The 22,472-nt window shown below is 42.8% G+C and overlaps 2 protein-coding genes across 2 annotated transcripts in view; one reads left to right on the plus strand and one right to left on the minus strand.

Annotated features, from left to right (window-relative positions):
* LOC145404877 (protein kinase C-like) overlaps positions 1–22,472 on the minus strand; it is a 128,464-nt gene that overhangs the window by 33,927 nt on the left and 72,065 nt on the right. The window lies entirely within an intron of this gene.
* LOC145404857 (sulfotransferase 1A1-like) lies at positions 3,003–9,092 on the plus strand. The gene is made up of 6 exons (XM_080276361.1): positions 3,003–3,157; positions 5,305–5,442; positions 6,376–6,571; positions 7,466–7,592; positions 8,186–8,467; positions 8,856–9,092. Exons 1-6 carry the CDS (start codon positions 3,111–3,113, stop codon positions 8,969–8,971), a joined length of 906 nt encoding a protein of 301 aa, XP_080132487.1. The 5' UTR covers positions 3,003–3,110; the 3' UTR covers positions 8,972–9,092.

Below are 22,472 nucleotides of genomic sequence, written 5' to 3' on the forward strand. Positions count from 1 at the left end.
GTGTGTGTGTGTGTGTGTGTGTGTGTGTGTGTGTGTGTGTGTGTGTGTGTGTGTGAGGGAAGGAGGGAGGGAGGAAGGGGGAGGAGGAGGGGAGAAATGGAAGTTAAAGGGAGTGGAACAGAAAAACGGGAGGGAGGAGGAGAAGCATAGAAGGAAACAGAGAGACGAGGGAGGAAGTAGGAAGGGTAGGAGGAATCGGAAGAGAGGGAGAGGGAGGAGGAGAGTAAGGAGGGGGGGGTAGAGGAACTGGGAAAGGTAGGGAGAGGGAGAAACATAACAGCAAAGAGGAGAGAAAACAAGGAATGAGAGAATGAGGGGAGGGGAGGAACAGGGGAGGGATAGAGAAGGGATGAAGGGAGGAGGAGGAGGAGGAGGTGGAGGAGGAGAAGGAGGAGGAAGGGATGGAGGGAGGAGGAAGGGAGAGAACGTAGAGACAAGAGAAGGGATGAAGGGAACAGGAGGAGGAGAAATAGGAGGAGTAGAGGAAAGGGATGGAGGGAGGAGGGGGGGAGAGAAGATAGCGACAAGAGTTGCCTAGAGGGCCCAACACCAAGGTCATTCTCTGACTGGCCAATCCACTCACATCCTTGCACAGTTTATCATATAGTTCTCTTTCATTTAAGCATCATTGCTGTATCCACAACACCCATGATTGAAACCGAGTGTACTTTGTATCACCGGTAACGAGTTGCAGGGTTACATGTGTACAGGGATGTAACGTATAACAGATGAAGCAGTAATATATGAAAACGACTGATGCACAAAGAAACCTTATTCGTGAGTGTGCTGATGTTTGCCGTAAACAAACATCACACCCGTATATATTAACAAACATTATTAAGCGGGTGTGATATCGCATGCTGATAGTGTGGTCTTGTAAAGAATGGTGCTTCACTTAGAAATTGATATGGAGGGAGTGATATAACACGACTAACCAAAATTATTTCCTCAAGGTTATCGCCTGCCATTGAGACGTGTATCTGGCAAAGGCTCAGATTCTTGATAAATATGAACAGTAGACTACAAGACGATAGCAGTGGGGGTTCACATGACGAGGAGACGTATTATAAAAGATCCTAGCGAGGTTTCCACAAAAAACGAATCTCCTTATACACTTAGTTGTTGCCAAAAATCTTCATATTTTCCCCAGTAATTATCATCCTAGTTTGACAGTGAGATATTTGGTGGATGTTTGAGGTAAAGTGGACATAAAGACACACGAACTTATTGATAACACAAGCCTAGAGGTGATAAATATGGTCGTTGGTGATAAGGACCCGCAGTGTCAGGGCTACGTTCACTTGGAGGGGTTCGTGTCTTGGAAGAGTGAACGCCAGACCGCTCCCAAATACCTGTTGTGGATTAGATTGGATCAGAAACAGGTAGGAAGGTGTGAAAAATGACGATCCGTCACTACGATTCTCTCTCTCTCTCTCTCTCTCTCTCTCTCTCTCTCTCTCTCTCTCTCTCTCTCTCTCTCTCTCACACACACACACACACACACACACACTCAGAAGTTATATTGGATCCATCATTAATTCTTTACTTTTTTTTTTTTCTGTACTTTCATTTCCCTGGTACAAGGTGATGATTTTACTCAAGGAGAAGCTTTATGAATACCGCCCAAGGTTGATGCTCGCTCTTACCACAGTGTAAAGGTTGTGGTCGCCGGGGTAGGTGGCAGTGGTCGAGTGGATGCCAGACTGATTGGAAAAACAGTAGTCAGACACTGCTGATTGGATTAGATCGTCACGGTATTGAAACGCAGGTGAGAGGAAGATGTGTAATTAAAGACGGATCCACAAGAACAGTCGGTAAAAGCTACGGATTAGAGTGGATCGCTACGGTTATCAAGCACAGGTCCCGGGGTAAGAGAAAGGTGTTGTGTAATTCAGACTGATCCACAAGAACGCTCGTTAAACGCTGCTGATTAGGCCGGATCGCTACGGTAATCAAGCACAGATAAGAGAAAGGTGCTGTGTAATTCAGACTGATTCGCAAAGGGCACTTGTGAACCACTTCAGTCCGTGGATGTTATTATTATCTCGTTCTTACTGCTGTCAGACGATTTTATTCAGCTTAGAAAAAGAGAGAGAGAGAGAGAGAGAGAGAGAGAGAACCCTAGTAGTGGAAGGCTTGATTGATCTACCCTCCCACTTCCAGAAATCCTCCCTTAACAATATAAAATTATTTCAAGGCAACAAGGATAAAATGAAAAAAAAAAAAATCATCATATTGAAGGGTTTAACCTAACGAATTAGACAGCATCGTTACAGAAGCACGTAGGAGTGAGGTGTAGAATTGCTGACTCAACTCGGTGTCGTACAGGAGGTTGTGGCGTCGAAAGATGAAATCATATACCACGGTTTTATCTTTTTATGGTGTGTTTTCCATGGTACCAGGTGATTTTGTCCTATAGAGCCCTGATAAAGAAAATGCACAGGTGTTGCTTGCGCGCGCACACACACACACACACACACACACACACACACACACACACACACACACACACACACACACACACACACACACACTATATTAGGGTTACACTCACTTCTGATTAGACATTAAGAGGGGGACAGGTTGGAAAATAAGAGGGAGTAAAGAGATAAGTACTGATAAAAAAGATACCGATGTCACAGCCTCATAGAACCTGTTTGTAGAGAATCCCAGCAGTATTCTTTGTACTCTTACTTGACATGTTTTTTATCGGTACCACCACGTGAAGGCCCCCCTCTCCAGCAGCCCCATTCTACCGTATTTCTATCGTAGCTCCATTCCCATACAGCAACACTCTCTCTACGATGTTTCTCGGTATCGTAGCTCTAGAACCACGGGGCATGTCCATATACAAACATATCTCTATCGTAGCATACTAAACATATGTAGGATCCCTTTATCTTCCCTTATCATAGCTCTGTAAATAGTAGTTCCCTCTCTTATCACCAGATCCACGGAACAAAGGCCCCCTCGTCCACATCTCAGCAATGGCGAACCAATCCTTCCCCTACAAGCTGGTACCCCTGGAGGAGTCGCTGACGAAAGAGATCAAGCAGCGGTTCCTTGCATACACGGAAGGACTGGTGAAGGTGGAGGGCAGTGGATTTGTGATGCCCTCTCACTACGCCAGATATGCACACAAGTACTACAATTACAAGTGAGTGTGTGTAGTGTTGTCTTTGTCTTTGTAATCGTTTCATCATCATCATCATCATCATTTTTTCATTATGGTGGTGGTCATCGTCATCGTCTCCATCATCATCATCATCGTCATCATTATCATCATCATCATCATCATCAGCCTGCGTTAGGTCCACTGACATGCAGCATCACTAAACAGACACGGCGTGCACGTAAGATCTGCCGAACCGTATTCACAGAGGGATATTGGCCAGTTCTTGGGATAAACACATCGCCAGAGCAGTGAAAGTATGGAGACAGACAAATGAGGAAGTCAAGGAGCGTTGTCTGTTGATGTGGGTGTGATTGAAAGTGCTAAGAGAGCTGTTTTGTAGGGAGGATGGAGAATGAGAGACTGACTAGAAGTGAGTATGTGAGTGAGGTGGTGGAGAGGAGGAGGGAGAGGCCAAGGATGAGATGGAGGGATGAAATTGAGAGATATATGAGGGAAGAGGGGGTGAGTTGACCGGAGGGCAGCCAAATGGCAGAGGACAGCGACGTGGAGCCGATTTGTTTTTGGTCACCCCTTATGCGATTGAGGCGTCTGAAAATAGATAGATAGATAGGTATATAAATAGAGAGATAGGTAGATCATTTTGTGCTAAAGATTTGGTAGGTGTCAGTTTGCGTCTTCAGTACAATTAAGCAGTTATCTACATTTCAGCTGACCACATCCCTCTTATCTCTCCCCCTTTCCCTCCCCTCACCCGTCCGTCCACCCCACGCCCACCCGTCTTCCCTTCGCCCCCCCGTCCCCCCCCCCCCCCCGCCCAAGTCTCTATCCGCACCTCCTTTCCCGCAGCTACGGACACACACAGTTGCCACAGAATTAATTACGCAACAGCTGCTGTGGCGTCATGCCTCACCCTCCGTGCTAAGAATTTGCAATCAGGTGTTTATCGCTGAATATCAGAGGGTGAACAGACAAGCACAAGTGCAGGTTATTCCCAAAGTAGGACGAATACATGGCGGAAGAATCGAACATTCTGAAACACGCACAGGTGGAGGTAGAGTTTTTACTGTTCACCAGCTGTAAATTTACTTCAGATGGAACTGGAAAGATTATTGTTTCTTTGACTACATATTTTCACTCACACATGGATGATGATGATGATGGTGATGATGATGATGATGGTAAGCACATTTGTCAGCGGTGTCACATTAGTTCAAGCGATTATGACACCGGCTATGAAAGAGGCACAGGAGAGAGAATTATGGACATTTGTATATAACTGTACTTAGTGTTGCTACCTCCCTCCGTCATCCACTTGAACCGTACAGGAAAGCTTGGTTATTTACTGGAGACCCACGCAAAGCCACTGGACATGGCTTAGCAACCCAATATTTAGTCGTGATCCAGGGGTTATGTATCACTGTCTTGGGGCCTTTTTTAGAGCAGAGCAAATGAACTTCCCTCTACAATGAGTTATCAAAAGCCTGCAGATATTATAGTTAAAAATGACAAGCGACGACCTTGCCTTGTGAACAAAACTTCGAATTCCTTGAGATGGCTGGAGGGTTTTGGCCTGGTATGTATTCAGGAGTGTAAATCTACCAGTTTACTTCGAAAGAGGTAGTATGAGAAAGAATTTTAGTGGTACTGAATAGGGAGGTTGCCAGAAATCGAAAAGCGTGGAGAGCCGCCATTAGGGGACCAAGGCCGACGCATGCAAGTTTGTTGGAGCGTTTATAAACAATACGATATAAACGATTCGATTATATAATACTTATTCTTTTGAAGATGGTGGATCAGATATAGTTGAGTCTAGCGTGTAAAGTCAGCAGGAAGGGATTGTGAAGATGAGACCCACACACACGTCTCACGTTTTGTGGAAGTAGCCATTCATTTACAGTTATCGTTGTTGTTACTCTCATCACCATCGTTAAAGTCGTTGTTAGCGTTATTATTATTGTTGTTTATCGAAAATCTTATCATTTATCACCAGTATTCTTTACTATAAATTATTATTTTATAATCATCGTCTTCGGAATTATCACCATTGCCACCACCACTACAACCACTACCAAATTTTTGTTGATTTAAAGCTAAGATTCTCTCTCTCTCTCTCTCTCTCTCTCTCTCTCTCTCTCTCTCCTAAAATAATATCCTCATGTTTCCTCAAGGTTCCTGCCAGACGATGTAGTTATCATGACCCACCCCAAATGCGGCACCACCTGGGCACAAGAAATAATTTGGACCATGAGGAGTGGATGCCAGTTCAACACCCGACTTGAACTGGATGTCAGGTCACCATTTCTCGAGTAAGTCAGGTGGTAGGAGCATTGTTTCGTGTGTGTGTGTGTGCGTGCGTGCGTGTGTGTGTGTGTGTGTGTGTGTGTGTGTGTGTGTGTGTGTGTGTGTGTGTGTGTGTGTGTGTGTGTGTGTGTAGAAAGAGACATTTAGAAGCTAAGGTGATGAACGATTGGATATGGAGCCAATTCATTTACTCGTGTATTGCAAATTCTTTCATCGTATCTTCTATTTCTTGGTCCATCATCCGTCCACCCTGCTTGTAATATGAGTAATTGGGGTCGGGTGATGATAATGACAAGGAAAAAAATTATGATTGAAGGAAAAATGATGACTGATCCACAACAAACGTCATTATGTTCATACTGTTAACACTTTTCTTTTTCTTTTTGACTGGGAACCAAAAACAGGAGAAATGCAGAACGACGTCGCATCCGTTCACCTTTTATGCTGTCTTTTATAATATACCAGACTCAATTTCTTATATATGCTTAATCGGTCTCTCCGATTGCTCAACGGTTTATCCTTTTCGCTACACCATTTGCTTTTAACTATAGCTCTTTTACCCTAATTTGGGCCAGATTTTTTTTCTTCTTTTTCAGCTTATTTCACGTAGCTCCGTAACAGAAGAAAATACTGTGCCTCAACATTCTTTTCGTAGTGGTTCATCATGACCAGCAATATAATCGAGTGTTAATCTACTTTTACAACTTCAAGGTGAAGCGATGGCAATTTTAGGCCAAGTTAAAGTAAAAAGTGTATAATGGTGTCTATGTTGATTCAGCTCACTGGAAAGCTCTAACTTGAAGCAACTTGAGGACTGAGTGGAGCTTTGGTGTACCCTCATTCCTAACATGAAGCCATTGCAGGACTAATTAGAACTCGGGTATCGCCACACCACCTAATTGTTACTAAGATATGTACTAATGGCAGTGTCTCTTTAGGTTCGACTCGCTGGAAAACCCCAACCTGAAGCCATTGGAGGGTTTGGTGGAGGAGTTCAAGGCCAGAAACCCGGGGAAGGACCCCATGGAGGAAGGCCTGTACCTGGAGATAGCCAACAACACTCCATCTCCTCGAACCATCAAGACGCACCTCCCCTTCTCACTCCTCCCGCCCACACTCTTGGACACCAGCAAGGTATATACGGTTCCTTTACCCCTTCAGTCCGATGACGTACTCTTATTTTTGCTACTTTCAGACGATTGTAGCTTGTGTTGGGCTGTTCGAACTGGAGGGGGTTTAGGTACAGCCTTGATTAACCCATTCAATACCAGTGGGCCGCCCGAAGTTGAATGAAATCGTCTGGAGATGGGAAGACTAAAACAGCAAATAGGTGATCGGATTGAAAAGTTTGACAGGCCATCCACTCTCCTCCATAGCCACTTTGATGCACTTATAAACTCTCACAGTAGACGTACGATTGTGCCCAGGAATTAGTCCTTGTTCTGTTTACAGTGTGGAAAGTGGATTGACTGTTGATGTGAATTTAGTTAAAACAGGCTATACTGATCTTCCGTAACACCAATCGATATGTCATACCATCGCCACTAATACTATCTCAGTAATTCTGAATGAGACAGGCGTACCATGTAATCAGTATGTCGTGTGAGTATTAACATCAAATGTAATTGTCGGTACAGTTCAGGAGGACCATGTATAGATAGATAGACAGATAGGTAGGTAGAAAGATAGATAGGTTTGTATAAATATAGATATAGATATTGCTCAACAGGATAATTATATGTACGGTAGATAATTTGGCAGAAGATTATTGTTGTTGTTGTCGTCCCAGGGTTATTTGTACATGAAGCCAGTGGACAGCAGAATGAGGCTGCCCTTCTCCTGTAATCCTTTCTCCTACACTTCCCTTCTTGCACTGCCCTTCTGCGCTCCCCTTCTCCTGCACGTCACTTCTGCACTTCCCTTCTCCTGCATTCTCCTTCTTGCACTCCCCTTCTCCTGCACTCCACTGCATAATGTGTGTGGGGAGTCGAGTGCCCGTATTTGCCTAAGTGATATGTTTTTACCCAGGTGGTGTACGTGGCGAGGAACCCCAAGGACACCTGCGTTTCCTACTATCACCACCAGAGACTCGTCAAGTGTACCGAGTTCCAGGGAGATTTTGCCGAGTTCCTTGACTATTTCACCAGAGATCTCAGTAAGTAGTAGTTGGGTTGGGTTGGATTAGGGTAGGTTTGGTTGGACTGGGTCGGGTTGGATTGGGTTAGGTGAAATTAGATATAATTAATGTAGACTGGATTGGGTCTAGTTGGGTTGGGTTGGGTTGGGTTAGGTTAGGTTGCAAAGGTTAACCATGAATTCCAATCATTCATTCATTCATTGCCAGACGCCATGCATCCCAATCGGGGTGGCCAAGGGCTTAGAGTTAATTGTTTTTTTTTACAGGGAGGGGCACTAATCCTCCACCAACCCCACTCACGTAGGGATGCCAACAGCATCTGGTGTTCCCAGGCGGTCACCCATCCAAGTACTAACCAGACCCAACGTTGCTTAATGATGTATATTATTTCTGTATTTGCAACCACTAGGCTATTTTTTCAGCTTTGCAGGGACTTCAAATTAGAGGAGTTAATATAGCCTTAATTAACACTATCATCGCTTGAGGTCTCTCCCAAACTGAATATATCATCCGGCCACAGGAAGAATACTAAAATAAAATAGCAAAGTAAGATGCATAATCAAAGTGAAGGGCGTTAAAGAACCTCCTTCGCTCATCCATTTATCCTACAGTCACACAGGGTCCTTTCTGGCACCACGTCGGCCAGGGATGGGAGAAACGTCACCACCCCAACGTGCTCTTCTTGTTTTACGAGGACATGAAGGAGGACCCCATGAGAGAGCTACGCCGCCTCAATGACTTCGTGGGCACGGCGCTGACGGAGAACCAGCTGCGGCAGGTGGCAGAGCACACCTCCTTCAGCAGTATGAAGTCCAAGTCCTCTACCAACCCAACCCAGGCGGCAATCGAGGTTGGCAGATTCAAGGAAGGCGAGGGCGAGTTCGTGAGGAAAGGTGGGTTGCGAGTCCATTTTTAATTCCTTCACTGCGATGACTTATTTCGTTAAGATTTTTTTTTTTTTTTTTTTTTTAAATCTAACTTTACCCTAAATTGAAAACTCTCCATCTTGAATGCTGAATCGCAACAAAAGATTAACACTGGAATATGATACTAGTCTAGATGCAATGCTGTGGAAAGGATATAGAGCCATTACATAGCCGTTTTCTTCCTCTGAGCCACGTGAAATAAGATACAAAAGGACAAAAATCTGTGCCAGGTTAAGATGAAAAGAGTATATTGTTGTTACCTCGATTTTATGGTGTGAGGATGAAAATGATGCCTATTCCTCTAATGGCTTAGTTATTAATGTCTTAGCTTCCAATGGCCTTGTTCCTCCGTCAGGCATCGCAGGGGACTGGGTCAACTACTTTACGCCGACCCTGGAGGAGAAGTTCAAGCAGTGGGTGGCAAGGTGGCGTCACGTGTCCGACCAGATCCCCTTCAAGTACAGCATGTGAGGGAGGCCAAGGGCAGCAGTCTCGTCATCTTAGGAGGATTGATAGCACGCCGTTCCTACCACTGTAATTCTACATACGACACGTTGATATTCACATGCCAGCAACGTAGATATCAAAAGTAATAGTAGTAGTAGTAGTAGTGGTGGTGGTGGTGATAGTCGTAGTAGTAGTAGTAGAAGTAGTAGCCACCCCAGGTGTATCAGAAAAATGGACGCAGTGGACTGCAGGCTGGAATTGCCCTTCGCATGCAGTTCACCATCCCCCATTTGTGGATAGGGAGGGAGATGAGGGAGACTGGGAGAGAGATGAGGGAGGTTTGTGAAACTAGCTCCACCACATGAAGGCGTTCCTCTCCAGCACCGTGTCCATATATGAAGGGGAAACAGGCAAAACAAATCACTGAGGAAAAGATGTTAAAGTGACACCTAAGCAAGTATGGTCCTTGTGAGGTTTATTCTTCTTAGATTAGGAGGAGTTATAGCACCTCCTCCTAAGCGATTTATTTTCTGTAGTAGACCTTATTACTCTTTTGTATGCTATTCATGTCTTTTTAATACCACGATAGATTTTGTACATAAGATACAAGGTATTATTAAACTTCTTTATTCAGAGTTAAACTGGTAATGAAGATGTCCTTGAGGCAACAACAAAACAACAACAACAACAACAACAACAACAACAAATAATAATAATAATAATAATAATCCATAAATGCTCTTGAGTACCTGGGAGCTTACATATATCTTTGCCCCTTCGATGTTAAAATTGCTGTTATAAGTAAGCACAGGGACTGACATTTAAAGCTGATTACATTCACTTAATTGCATCTCATTTTCGCCAGGAGAAGTTGACAGTGAAACGAATGAATAAATAAGTGTGTATAAATCAGGAACTAGATAATTTGAGCCTAAGAAGAAAAGCAATTTGAACCTAAAAAGAAATGATATCGTAGGGTAATTATATGATATTGAAATACGCATGTAGAGGACAACGTGAAGTAAGAGAACACATAATTATAATAAACAACCATTTTCTTTTCTTAGCATTGATTTACTTATATTCCTTTATGGTATTTTTAAGTACTGAGTGAGAAATGGGAGTACGTTCGTAATTACCGAGGAATTAGTATTTATAAGGAGAATTATGTGGAAAATGTTTGTACGTCATATTGCCACTTAGAAGTAGAAATTAATCAGAATGCAAGGAAAGAAACCAGCACTATATCTCTTATGTCTGCTGGTCCTCTCAAGGCAGTCTGTTATCTTGTAAAGTCTTCATAATCTGTTGGACTAATAATAAGGGTGACAGAGCACTCGTATTAATTTTCACGTAGTTACTTTCAGTACCCAAGCACTCATATTAAACGTAGCCACTCTCAAATACTCCTGCATGTTTCCTTCATAGTGTCAGTCTCTCTCTCAATTATTGTCCTTACTAATCATCTTTATTTACAACATTCCCTTAGTACTTAAACACGGCCACATTCAGTATTTCAGTACCGTTTGTTGTTATACCACACGATTTTTGTCCCTCATTCAGTCACCATCCTTTTGTTCATTGTCTCTTACAAACTTTATAAAATTACTCTGGCACACTGTTTCACTACTATATCAACACCGATATATCTTAAGAGAAAGTGTTATCTCACAGTCATTGGCTGCATTTCCTCAAACCACTTCCATCCCACCAGAGTTCAGAATTGCTTAGTTGTGTAGACGAAGACGAAAAATATAAGAACATTTGCCTGAGAGGGTGTGACAGAAACAAGCGTGTGTAAAATTGTTTTTCGTATGGTTTGTGAACTTTCGCTGTGCTCTTTGCAATGTGTGTGTGTGTGTGTGTGTGTGTGTGTGTGTGTGTGTGTGTGTGTGTGTGTGTGTGTGGGCGGGCGCACGCAAACGATTTTTTTCAATTTAGAGAAATCAGGGTGCAAAAAGATTATGGAAGACTGTATCTAAAATGGTTTCACTGTAGTTACCAAATTCTTCAGGAGGTAGGAAAAATTAACAGGAAAAATTCACCATCGGACTGACGACATATAAACACACAGTTCTAAAAATAAGCGTACCAAGTTAGTACATAATAAGGAATAAAATTTTCAGATACAAATATAAATGCCCATCCATTTAAACCAGCAAATTTTGGGGGTTTCTTGATTGGCTGTGACTGATGGCTTTGTTTCATACCACTTGATATTATGATTCTTGATTCTTTTTTCGTCTTTTTATATTCCTGGTTACAGTGCTGCTATCTGTTTTCTATACGTGGGCTCCGTGAAACAAGATCCCCCTGATTCATATGTCTTTCTAGGTGTTTTATTCCATTTGTTATCTGTCCATGGTCCATATATCTCATCGTAATAGGTGACTCTCTCATACCTATCTCTCACCACTCTTTCGGCGATGTTAATGGAATATACAGAGCGGCCTATATATGATGCTCTCCTTCCACTCCGTCGGGCGATATTCTGTATGCTTTAGGAACGGCGCAATGAATTTTGTCAGTGTCTGTTCTGCCTCATTTCTTTATTTCTTACTCTTACTTCCCCAGCCAAGCCCACACCAGCAGAATGAGCCATACAACACACACGGTAACAAGGTGAGTTGCCAGTTAGCCCTATATCTGGGCCACCCTGTGTGTCAGTATTATAGAATCTCAAAATACAAAAGAACGAGAAATAGGAAGACGTATTATGAAAACTAAATCGCTGGGGAGAAAATGCGAAGAGTTAATATAAAGACGGGAAAGAATTGCGAGAGGAGGTAATAAGCTGATGGGAAATAATTGAAGGAAGAGTTGATAAGCTGACGGGAATAAGCTGACAGGAAAGAACTGAAGAGTTAATAAGCTGACGGGAAAATTTCGAGAAGAATTGATAAGCTGACAGAAAAATTACGAAAGAAGTAATAAGCTGACGGGAAAGAATTGAAGGAAGAATTGATAAGCTGACGGGAAAGAATTGCGAGAAGAGGTTATAAGCTGACGGGAATATGAGCTCTGATGTCAAAAGATTCATGTCGCAAATCGATTTTCCTTCAAGGCTAACTATGGTATTATTTCAGCCTCTCTTGTCCTCAGCACCCACACTCACTTTCATCTCCACCAGGCCACCCACCGACGCCACCTTGATGTTGTCTTTTGATGTCTTTACGGTCCAGATATCAACACCATCTTGCATGTGGAAAAATGTTTATAAAGGGATTGCATAAACATTTGTGCTAAAAACTATAGAGCCTGAAAACATAAAAGCCGCTGCGAGGGACACTAGGCTCTTTCATCATTCGCTTTGAAATCATTGTAAGGCTATTTGCTCTTATTGTATATTACGTCGATAAGAGCTCAAGGTTCGTACTAAATACTACTACTATTGCCAGCTAGAGAAAGATTGCCGAGATAAGCATGTTGCCATCTTGTGAGGAGGAAAGATAATGTCACGCTAAAGGGAACCCAGAGTAACAAAATATTTCAGCCACTCTGTTTATAAAGCTTCTATTATGAGATGCTGGAAGGCCGGATTTTTTCAAGTGTGCGAGAATTTTGTATGGAAAAATAGTACTTTAAAAATTTTACTTCTGTGGTAGAAGGAAATTATTACCGAACGTTATATTTCGTAAAACCATATGTCATTAGTTTGCTGATGTCATTCGAGGTTAATTACGACACTCACCTCGATATAAAATGAGTAAATCGCTAATTATGATGTTAATAATTAAGATGGCAGGGCCACACTAAGGCATTTTATTATGGCTACCGTCAGTCAATTTTGTTCAGGATTAGAACCGGTGTTGATGATGAGTGAGAAGAATGAAGAATCGCGTGTGTGTGTGTGTGTGTGTGTGCGTGTGCGTGCTTGCGTGTGTGTGTGTGTGTGTGTGTGTGTGTGTGTGTGTGTGTGCGCGCGCGTGTGTGCGCGCGCAAGACATTCAAGTAGTTTAGTGCTTTTTCTTTCAACAAAAATGCAGGTGAAAATCATCATATACTGCATATTAACCCTCTCAGCCCAGGGACGTTATATATATACTCGTACTGTGTACACACAATTCTCACCACTGTTGATTTTATATTTTGTGTTCATTCAGAAGAGGCGCATGAAATACACACACACACACACACACACACACACACACACACACACACACACACACACACACACACACACACACACACACACACACACACACACACACGGTGACAAAGGGACCAAAGCCTGTTCTCATTATCTCTTATCTGTTTTCATAGCCATTGGTCTGATAACACCTGATAACGCTATCTGACTTCCTGGTGAACAAGACAATCATGGCTATATCAAGGTAGTGGGTGGGAACGAGGAGAGGAAGACCAAGAAGGATGTGGAAGTTGAAAAGGTGGGAGTTCATGAAGGGATTGATTTGGATCGGCATTATGACTCTCTTGGTGACTACAAATGGATCTCCTCCATGTCACCGTGTCCACAGCTATCAAACTGCCTTCTCTCCAGCGCACAATCTCCTTCCATCTTATCCTTTTCCACCCCATCCCTCCTCGGTTTCACCCTCGCCCCCTCCATCTCTCACATACTCTTCTAGTCTGTCTCTCGTGTGCCTTTCCTCACTGGCAGTATGGTGTGGTAATGAGTTTAACAGGCCACGAAAAACTCAGGGATTAGGCGTCTTGCAGTAAATTTGTTTCAGGCTTCGAAAATGAGGAATTCATTGTTCAAGAGGCTCCCTGATCGGTCATTCTATAATATAGAATCATACATTAACAAAGAAGTTTCCTTGGAAGTCGAAATGTCTGTGGCACTATCAAAGGTCTATTATATACATGTAGATTGGAATTAATAGTGTTCATTCATTTTAGTTTCACCCAGATTTTCGTCCATTTGCAGCTTATTTCATGTAGCTCAGTGGCAGAAAATGACAGTGCAGTGGCTTTACATCCTCTCCATGCAACTTCTTCGTGACTAGCATCATAGCTCAGAGTTCGTAATTGTGGGTGCGGCAAGAACACCTCCAGGCCTCTTGTAACTCTCTACCATTTCCTTCTGCCCATCTGAGCTGTCTTTCTTCATTTACTGACTCATTAAGTTCCTCCCCTGTTTCGTCCTTCAGTCTTATTTTTTTCCGTTCTTATTCTTTGCATGGTATTATGTCTCTAAGCAGGATGGTAAAATAAGAACTTTGCAGTGAAAGACACCACCACATCTCAAACACACATCACACTAATAATATACACACTGCCACCCCTCACTCCTCCACAGCACATCTCACTCTACCGCACCACACCCTACCATATCATACCACGAAGGCCACACCTTCATACACGAAGTGCAGTACCATCTATTGCCACACATCACACCCCATCGTCACCACACACACTACCACATCTCATATTCCCACACCACACACTGCCATACCACGCACTTTCACACCACACACTGCCATACCACACACTTTCACACCACACACTGCCATACCACACACTTCCACACCACTCACCTACCTCACACCAATCCTCAGCTCACACCCCCACACCTCTGACTGCCACACCACACCTCACACTGCCACACCTCACCGTACCACATACCACATCACCTACTTCACATGACCCTCCCAACACCCTATGAATAAGCGAGGGGAAACGTAGGTGCCGGTGTTCTCAGGCCAAAGATAAGCATATCCGGCCACATATCCGCTTTTTAGGAGACATGACATTCTTGGTTAGGCTTAAAATAGCAACGAAGTGAAAATATTAAACCTGTATCTCGTCTACTGAATGAACTACTGAGAATTAATATATGTACTTAATATACGTAGAACATAATGTATTGATAATGTAAAGAAAAGGAGATTTTTTTCAGACCGCGTACTTTAGCAAGAGCATAATTTAGTTTTATTTTTACACATTGTTTTGATTATAATCCAAAGAAGCTTGTCCCACATTTATGAACACTTGTACAGGTGGGGTCAGTCGTTCTTTCAGACTCTTTCAGAACTGTCAAACCATTATGAAGTTAAATATATCAGTAATAATTTGAGAATACGGTACTGGATTCTCCTTTTGTGTGTTTGAAGTACCAGATGTGGAAAGGATCCATTAACCGCGATTGTACAAGGTTTTTCACCAAAGACCTTGAAAAATGAATTAAAACTTCCTCAGATTTTACTGTATCCAACTTGTTCTGCAATAATAATAATAATAATAATAATAATAATAATCAGACTCACTTGAGGAATGCCTAGTTCTGCACTGAGCTCCGCCATCCTGTCACTTTGTCCTCCTCTTACGTATCCTTGATCCACCATATCTGCTTTTACGTCCCCTCCTTCCCCTTGGTTGTTTTTGCCTTCCCCTGTGTCCATTTTGTCTTCTTTAGCACCACCAATGTCTGCAGGAGTGTCTCTTGTGGCCTCTTGGTTAACGTGACCCACTATATTGACGTGTGTATCGAAGTTGCTCTCTTTCGCGCCATTTCTGTCTTCCTTGTCTTCTTCAGCATCACGTCTTTCGAGTTTTCCCTCTCTGGTGGCCAGTCTTTCTTCGTTGCTTTCTTCATTGGCTTCCTTTTCTGCGTTATCATCTTTCGTGATCTCTTTGTTTACCTTATCCTCCTCAGTACTTTCTCGGTTTTCGTTGTCATCTTTTATCGCCCCTCCTCCTATACGGTCCTCGTCAGTGGCGCTTCTGTTGACTTCTTCTTTAATGACCTCTCCATTTACGTTATTCTCCTTAATGTCCTCTTTGTTTACGCTGTCGTCGTTAATGTCTTCTTCCTGGTCCTCTACCCTGACGCTTTCGTTCATAGTATCCTCTTTAGTGGCCCCATCTTCTACATGATCTTCAGTCATGTTCCCTCTCTCTACTCTCTTTACATCTTTGATTCCTGTTTCGGAATGGTCTTCTTTAGCGTTCCCTTCGTCTACGTTGTCTTCTTCAGTGCTGCCTTTGCTGCCGACGTGGTTCTGTGCAGTGTTACTACTTATGTATACGTGGCCATCTTCAGTATCTTCCATGTGGTCCCCTTCAGTGTCACTTGTGCTGTCCACGTCGTCCTCGTCAGTGTCACTTGTGCCGTCTACGTCGTCCTCGTCAGTGTCACTTGTGCTGTCCACGTCGTCCTCGTCAGTGTCACTTGTGCCGTCTACTTCGTCCTCGTCAGTGTCACTTGTGCTGTCCACGTCGTCCTCTTCAGTGTCACTTGTGCTGTCCACGTCGTCCTCTTCAGTATCACTTGTGTCAGTTTGGTCGTCTGTAATCCCCAGGCTTTCCATGCACCCCTGTGTATTGTTGTCCCCTTCTGTTTCTGTTTCTTTAGTCCCCCCTCCTACGTGTTCGTCTTTAGTTTCCTGTCTTTCTGTGTGGGTCTTATTAATACCCTCTCTTTCTATGCCATCTTCTTTAGTGTCTTCTCTTTCTGTGTGGACCTCTTTAATGGTCTCTGTGTCTTTGTAGTTAGCTTCCTCTTTATCTACATCCTTACCTACATGAACTTCAACAGTGGTCTCTCTTTCTACTTGGTCTTTAGTGCATCCTTTCTCTGTACGGTTCTCTTTAATGTCCCCTCCTTGAACCCGATTCTCTGTGGCATCTCCTATAGGTTCATTCTTGTACTCCTCTTCTATCCCAAGATCGCAGTACCACTTTGTGTCCGGCATTTTCTTGATATTTTGTGCTCCTTTCTTATATTGTTTTAAATAAGCCAAGGAAATTCTTTAGTGCGCCTTGATTCTTACTTTGTTTTCAGGTGTATCTCTAATTACATAGCTCACAGATTATAGGGCACATGTTTCTTCACTTTACTGTTCATCGTGTGGATATTGACTCACTTCACGTCCTTATTGTTACCCTCATTCCTTTGTTATACTGGACTCATCTCAGAAGTAGAGAAATTATTATCGTATAGTTCTAGTTACCAGTCCATATATATCTCTCTCCCGCGTCTCATCATTACATATTTCAGCTTCGTACTTGCAGTCTTAATTCTCTCTTAATCTTCACTCTTCTTGACTCGCAGTTAGGAAAATTAAGGTCACATTTACATACAATATATATATTTTTTTCACCTCATGTAGACAAGTAATCATTATCGTATTAATTTAGCCTCGTCATCTTTATTCCCCTCTGTGTTTAAATAATCCTTATAATACTACGTAGGTCCTTGGTCTCACGTTTCTCCTAGATGCGTTGTTTGTCTTGAGGTGTCACGGACTGAGAATGTGAGACTTGGTGCAGGACAAATCACATTGTTCCCCCCTCGTAACACATGAGGTACGTTTAGGCCTGATCAGATCCTAAATATAGATGTGGGGGTGAAAGGTCTCTTAATCAAAACATTTTCAGAATTAATTTTTCATTATGGACCCTGTAATTCGGCATCTAAAACTTGACTACAAACATATCCTCGTATAGTTGCTATGATTGTCTATATGAAAGCCAGTCTACACGCCGAGCGCTACAATACTCGTTCAAATTATATACGACACCGAAGACACATGGAGTTTTAACAGCATCGGAACCTTGCTCAGGCACATACACAGCACATCATCGCCACCTCATCGAGTTTTAACACCACCAGTACATCTCGTTAGCACATAACACTTCATCGACGACACTACCACCAACACATCCACTCCTAACACCGCTTGCACCACTGCCGGTCACCAACACATCTTCCATCACAGCTAGCACCTATCGTCACCACGTTAACAACACCTCACCGCCGACAGCACCACTTCTAACACCACCATCACCACGTTTGCAACACTTTCACCACCGCCACGACCACCTCAGTACCCCGTCGCGGCTGTGAAAAAACTGAGCAGCGGGAGGTGGGTTGTGACTTACGTGAACGGCCTGAAGACGATAAGATAACGGAGCGATCCCCAGCTGAAATATTTACGTCTTTGCGGATGTCGCCTACTTGTTATCGGGTTCCTTATGTTATTGTGCTATACCGACATCCTATTAGATGGGATGGCACTGACTTTTTACAGGTATTTTATCTCTGCTGCTAACTAGGAGACAGTTTTATTAATCCAAGGAAAGATCTCACACTTGAGGGTTGAGAAAGTTCAATAACCTTCAGTACGATAACATTTTTTTTTTTTTTGCTGCTAGATTCATATATAAATGATGAAAACCTCTCATATTGAAGGGTGGGCAGTCCATTGACCAGTGGCCACACGATGGTAAGAATGTGTGACCAACTTGGCATACGTGAACCGAACAATTGTATTTTCGAGAACAGTTTAATTTCTAAATAACATAGGTACTGTCAGCCTGTTTGTTAGTATGTTTACTCACGGCGTTCAAAATATTTATATCTTCCTGAGAGAAGCGTCAGATTTCTATTAATTTGAAACTGAGACCATTTTTTTTTTTTTTTTAGTGCTGCCATCTGGTGGGGTGATCGCGAAGTACAATAGATGTAAACACTGTAGTCGGCGAACTTCAACCACTATCTTCATGGTTAGCGTTTACTTTTTACTTTGTTGTGGTTGTCGCATTTTATTAGTTGTATCAGAACATTAGAAAATGATATATAAGAACGTTGTAGATGTGTTGATTATTGTTACACGTCAGGCGTAAGTAAAATTGTTTGGTGAGATGAAATATAGGGACATTTTTATCAGGAAATGCTAAATGAATTCCCCAGCTGACTGTATGTTATTATGAAATTCTTCGTGAGTTCAGCGCCGTATTACTACTGCTGATGCAATAACTATACTTTTTTTTTACTATAAGGTGGCCAAAAATTGTCATCCCTCCATCTTGAATGTTGAGTTATAACATCAGATTAACACTGGAATATGATACTAGTCACGAAAAAGTGCCATGGCAAGGATGTAGAGCTGTAGTATTGTCTTCTGTTGCTGAGCTATGTGAAACATGCTGCAAAAAGACGAAAATCTTGACCAAGTTAAGGTGAAAAGGGTACAGGAGCTAATACGGACAAATGTTTGCTGATTGATGAAAGGTGTGGCCTTTTTTGTGGTTTCCTAATGACAGCCTTGCCCAGAGAAATGATTTGGTTGCCAGCAGTTTTTTTTTTTTTTTTTTTTTTTTTTTTTTTTTTTTTCCTGTTGACAACCACGGCCAGAGAAATAATTTGGTTGCCAACAAATAATCCAATCAACCTGTATAAAGTAATCCAGTGTTAACACCTGTGAATCAAACAGTGCGTGAGAGTATGGTGTTTGTGCAGTGAAAAAAATTGTGCCTGTCGTGTGATAAGCTACTGTGCTACCCTCATCACCTTCCGAATCATTTCCTTTCATATCGCTGTTATCATTGTTCAGTATCATCCTCTTTCATACAGATTTGATAATTACTCTCTTAAGCAGAAATTATGGGTCTATGTTTTACAGATCTTGCATTCAACCACTTCACTCCGATGCCCTATTTTGTATTTGTAATTGCTACCACCCGATGATTATATTCTAATTTGATGTAGCCATAATTAACCCCTTCATTACCAAAGATCTGTCCGGAGCTTAATCAGATTTCCTAATGATAGCAAGAACCAGAAAATGCGTAGTCGGCTTCAGATGACTTAAGAACTATCCTCACTACGACAGAAACAATGCCAGCTCGTGTAATTTATGAACAAGGTCTCGTTTCCTTAGTCTCTATGAATTAGGGACGTGGATTTTCAAGGTGTCGGTTGGGTCTCTTTATTCAGTCGTTTGCATTCGTACTAGTATCATACCATTACCCCAGGCGTGTCGCATGTAGGAATGTGGACGGTGGGTGTTAGCGCCGAAGTTGTGATATTTGGAAGTGTATGGTGCGTAGGAGAATATCTGGGTGTCAGGGAAAGGGCTGTTAAGTCTATGTCCAGAGTCGTGCTAATAAGAAAATAAGAAGGGCTAGATTCAGATTATTTCCAACGCCATCATTACGAGCGATTTCCCACAACCATAAAATTGTTTGGGAATAGAAAGAGTAAGATGCAAAAAGACGTCATTACAGTGATTTTTCTTCTGTCCGTTTTTAGTTTTTAGTTTCTCTCTCTCTCTCTCTCTCTCTCTCTCTCTCTCTCTCTCTCTCTCTCTCTCTCTCGATAAAATCCTGCTGTTCTGTTGTAGCGAACGCCAGACGATTTTATTCAGGTGAGAGTGAGAACAGGAGCCTGAGAGTGAGAGAGGGAGCCCAAGAATGAGGCCAGGAGCCTGAGAGTGTTTTAAGTAGCCAAGAATACGGTAAAAAAAAACACGTATTCGGAGTGAAGGGGTTGACATACACCTGCCATATCTTGAACCTGACCCGTACCCACGCCTGAGACTCCGCCGGCACCAACATGAGACCCACGGAGACAGAAAGGCGGAAAAACTAATCGACATATTTTCTTTCCTTTTTTTTTTTTTTTACGTTTCTGGAGGTTGACCCTGTGATATGAAGAATATTTTTTGAAGATGAAATTTCCCATCTTTTCAAGTCGACAGAAAAACCGTGTAACTAATTTCTGAGGCACAATGTGGGACAAAAGTTAGTCTGCATTTCCACTGTGCATCACACTTAAGCGCGTATCACACGGGGACCCGTGAACAATTTGTGCAGCACAAAACGGACGTCCAAACTGAGCTTGGACGTCCATACCCTATCACACGGTGGACCTTCTTCTTCTTTATCAAGTTCACCCCACGCGACTGGGAGGTCACTTCCAACTCCCTAGCAGACGACGTGTTTATCAGCAACAACAATGGACATGAACCAGATTGTGACTTTTGCAATGGGTGCTGCAGTCCTAACCCTGCAGGATGAGGAAGAAGCCTCTGCAAGAAGACAAAGGAGGGGGAGAAGGAGGGCATTGTGGACGAGAGAATGGCTCCCACGGAGTGAAGAAAGCAGCCAGTATAGAAATCTGCACAGCAGTGCTTTCTTCCCGAGTATGCCTTTCGAACGTGCCCGGGCCTCTCTTGGAAACAATCGATCCACATTCCATCATATTTACCACATTTTGGTATATATGAAAAGTTTTTATGACAAACAGAAATATTAAAAGTACAAAGTTTACTGACGGTTTTGAATTAATCATAATATATCACCTCTACTGACTACAGAGTTCAAGATAGCAGAGGACACACACTACGTGTAAACTCCATAGAGAAGAAGGAGATCACCAAGTCGTGGACGTCCACGGTGACCGTGGACGTCCACGAATGGGTCAGGCGGCCTTCCACTCGTGGACGTCCATGACCCTCCCGCTGGGGCAAGTTTGGACGTCCACGGCCAGTTTGGACGTCCACGAGTCTCCCGTGTGATAGCCCCTTTACGGCATGTCCGTCACTTTCCTCTCTCACGCATTAGATGAAAAAGAATCGTCTTCGGGCTTGGAAACATAACTAAGTGTCGCAACTTAGGAATGTTAGGCAGTAGATGGAAGTGCGAAACAGAAGAGGTGGAATATTAGGCGATTTTTCCCCCCTATAGTTTACATAACAGTAGAGGAATACAAACTTTAACATCGACTATCACTGTATTAGTAGTAGTAGTAGTTGTTGTTGTTGTAGCAGTAGTAACAGTAGTAGTTGTAGCAGTAGTAGTAGTAGTAGTAGTTGTTGTAGTGGTTTCAACCCCAGGCTTATCTGAACGTGAACATGGTAGAGTGAAATCTGGAGATGCCTTGCTTCCACAGGCCACCCTCCTTCTGTCATGGGACGGGGGGGAGGGTGAGGGATATTTGTATAACCGGGCAGCTCCACCATCCAACCATATCGATGCCACCACGTGAAGGCGTCGTCTATAGCAAATAAAGAACACAGACTACCTCAACCCTCTCGATATTCACGCCTGGTTAATTGCTTCCCCATCTAGCTCGTACCCTGGTGTAAACTCGAAGGTATTTGCCAAGGTATACATGTGCCCCGAGTGGAGATTCCTTGGTTATGACTGGCGCGTTTATATCGAGTATACCTTGAACGAAGTGGGTCGAAGAGGTGAGCGAAAAATTTCGATACACAGGGAATTCATGAAGCTTTAAATAATCAGCTTTCGTTGCGTTTCATAATTCCTTGGACGCTTGTGGAGTTTCAATAAAGTTGCACTTGTCCCCCCTTCCCTCACCACTTCAGTCCGATGAATCATTAATTTATAATTTTTTAAAGACGATTATTGTACAGCTTATGCTTTTTTGAACTAGATAAGGTGTTCATTAATTCTTTCACTCCATGGGGACACTAAGTTGATTAAAATCATGTGGCATTGGCAACACTAAATTACGTCCCCTGCCTGAAAATAAAGTCAGCAAGAATCAGCAGGGCAGTGAAATGGCGGGGGACGGCGACATGGAGGCGATTTGTTTGTGGCCACCCCTTACGGGATTAAGGCGTCTGGCAATAGATAGATAGATAGAAGAATCAGTCAGTTTCCGAAAGCAATTAACATCGTCTCAATCAAGAGGAAAACACAAAATGCGTCCTCTTAAAATTAATCCTTTCCCTCCAGCAATTGTAGTGAATAGCCTGTCTCTTCCAATAAATAAATAAATAAATAAAATAAAAGAGAAATCGTCTAGTATCAG

This window comes from Coenobita brevimanus, chromosome 65, assembly GCF_032717465.1.
Source record: "Coenobita brevimanus isolate Jiangsu-jjx chromosome 65, ASM3271746v2, whole genome shotgun sequence".
Lineage (NCBI taxonomy): Eukaryota > Metazoa > Arthropoda > Malacostraca > Decapoda > Coenobitidae > Coenobita > Coenobita brevimanus.

What these genes read in the sequence shown, in the direction of transcription:
- LOC145404857 (XM_080276361.1), top strand. Translation starts at nt 3,111, where the DNA reads ATGCCCTCTCACTACGCCAGATATGCACACAAGTACTACAATTACAA. An exon ending in CTATTTCACCAGAGATCTCA is followed by an intron (nt 7,593 to 8,185) that starts GTAAGTAGTAGT and finishes TTTATCCTACAG; the next exon opens with TCACACAGGGTCCTTTCTGG. An exon ending in GGGCGAGTTCGTGAGGAAAG is followed by an intron (nt 8,468 to 8,855) that starts GTGGGTTGCGAG and finishes TTCCTCCGTCAG; the next exon opens with GCATCGCAGGGGACTGGGTC.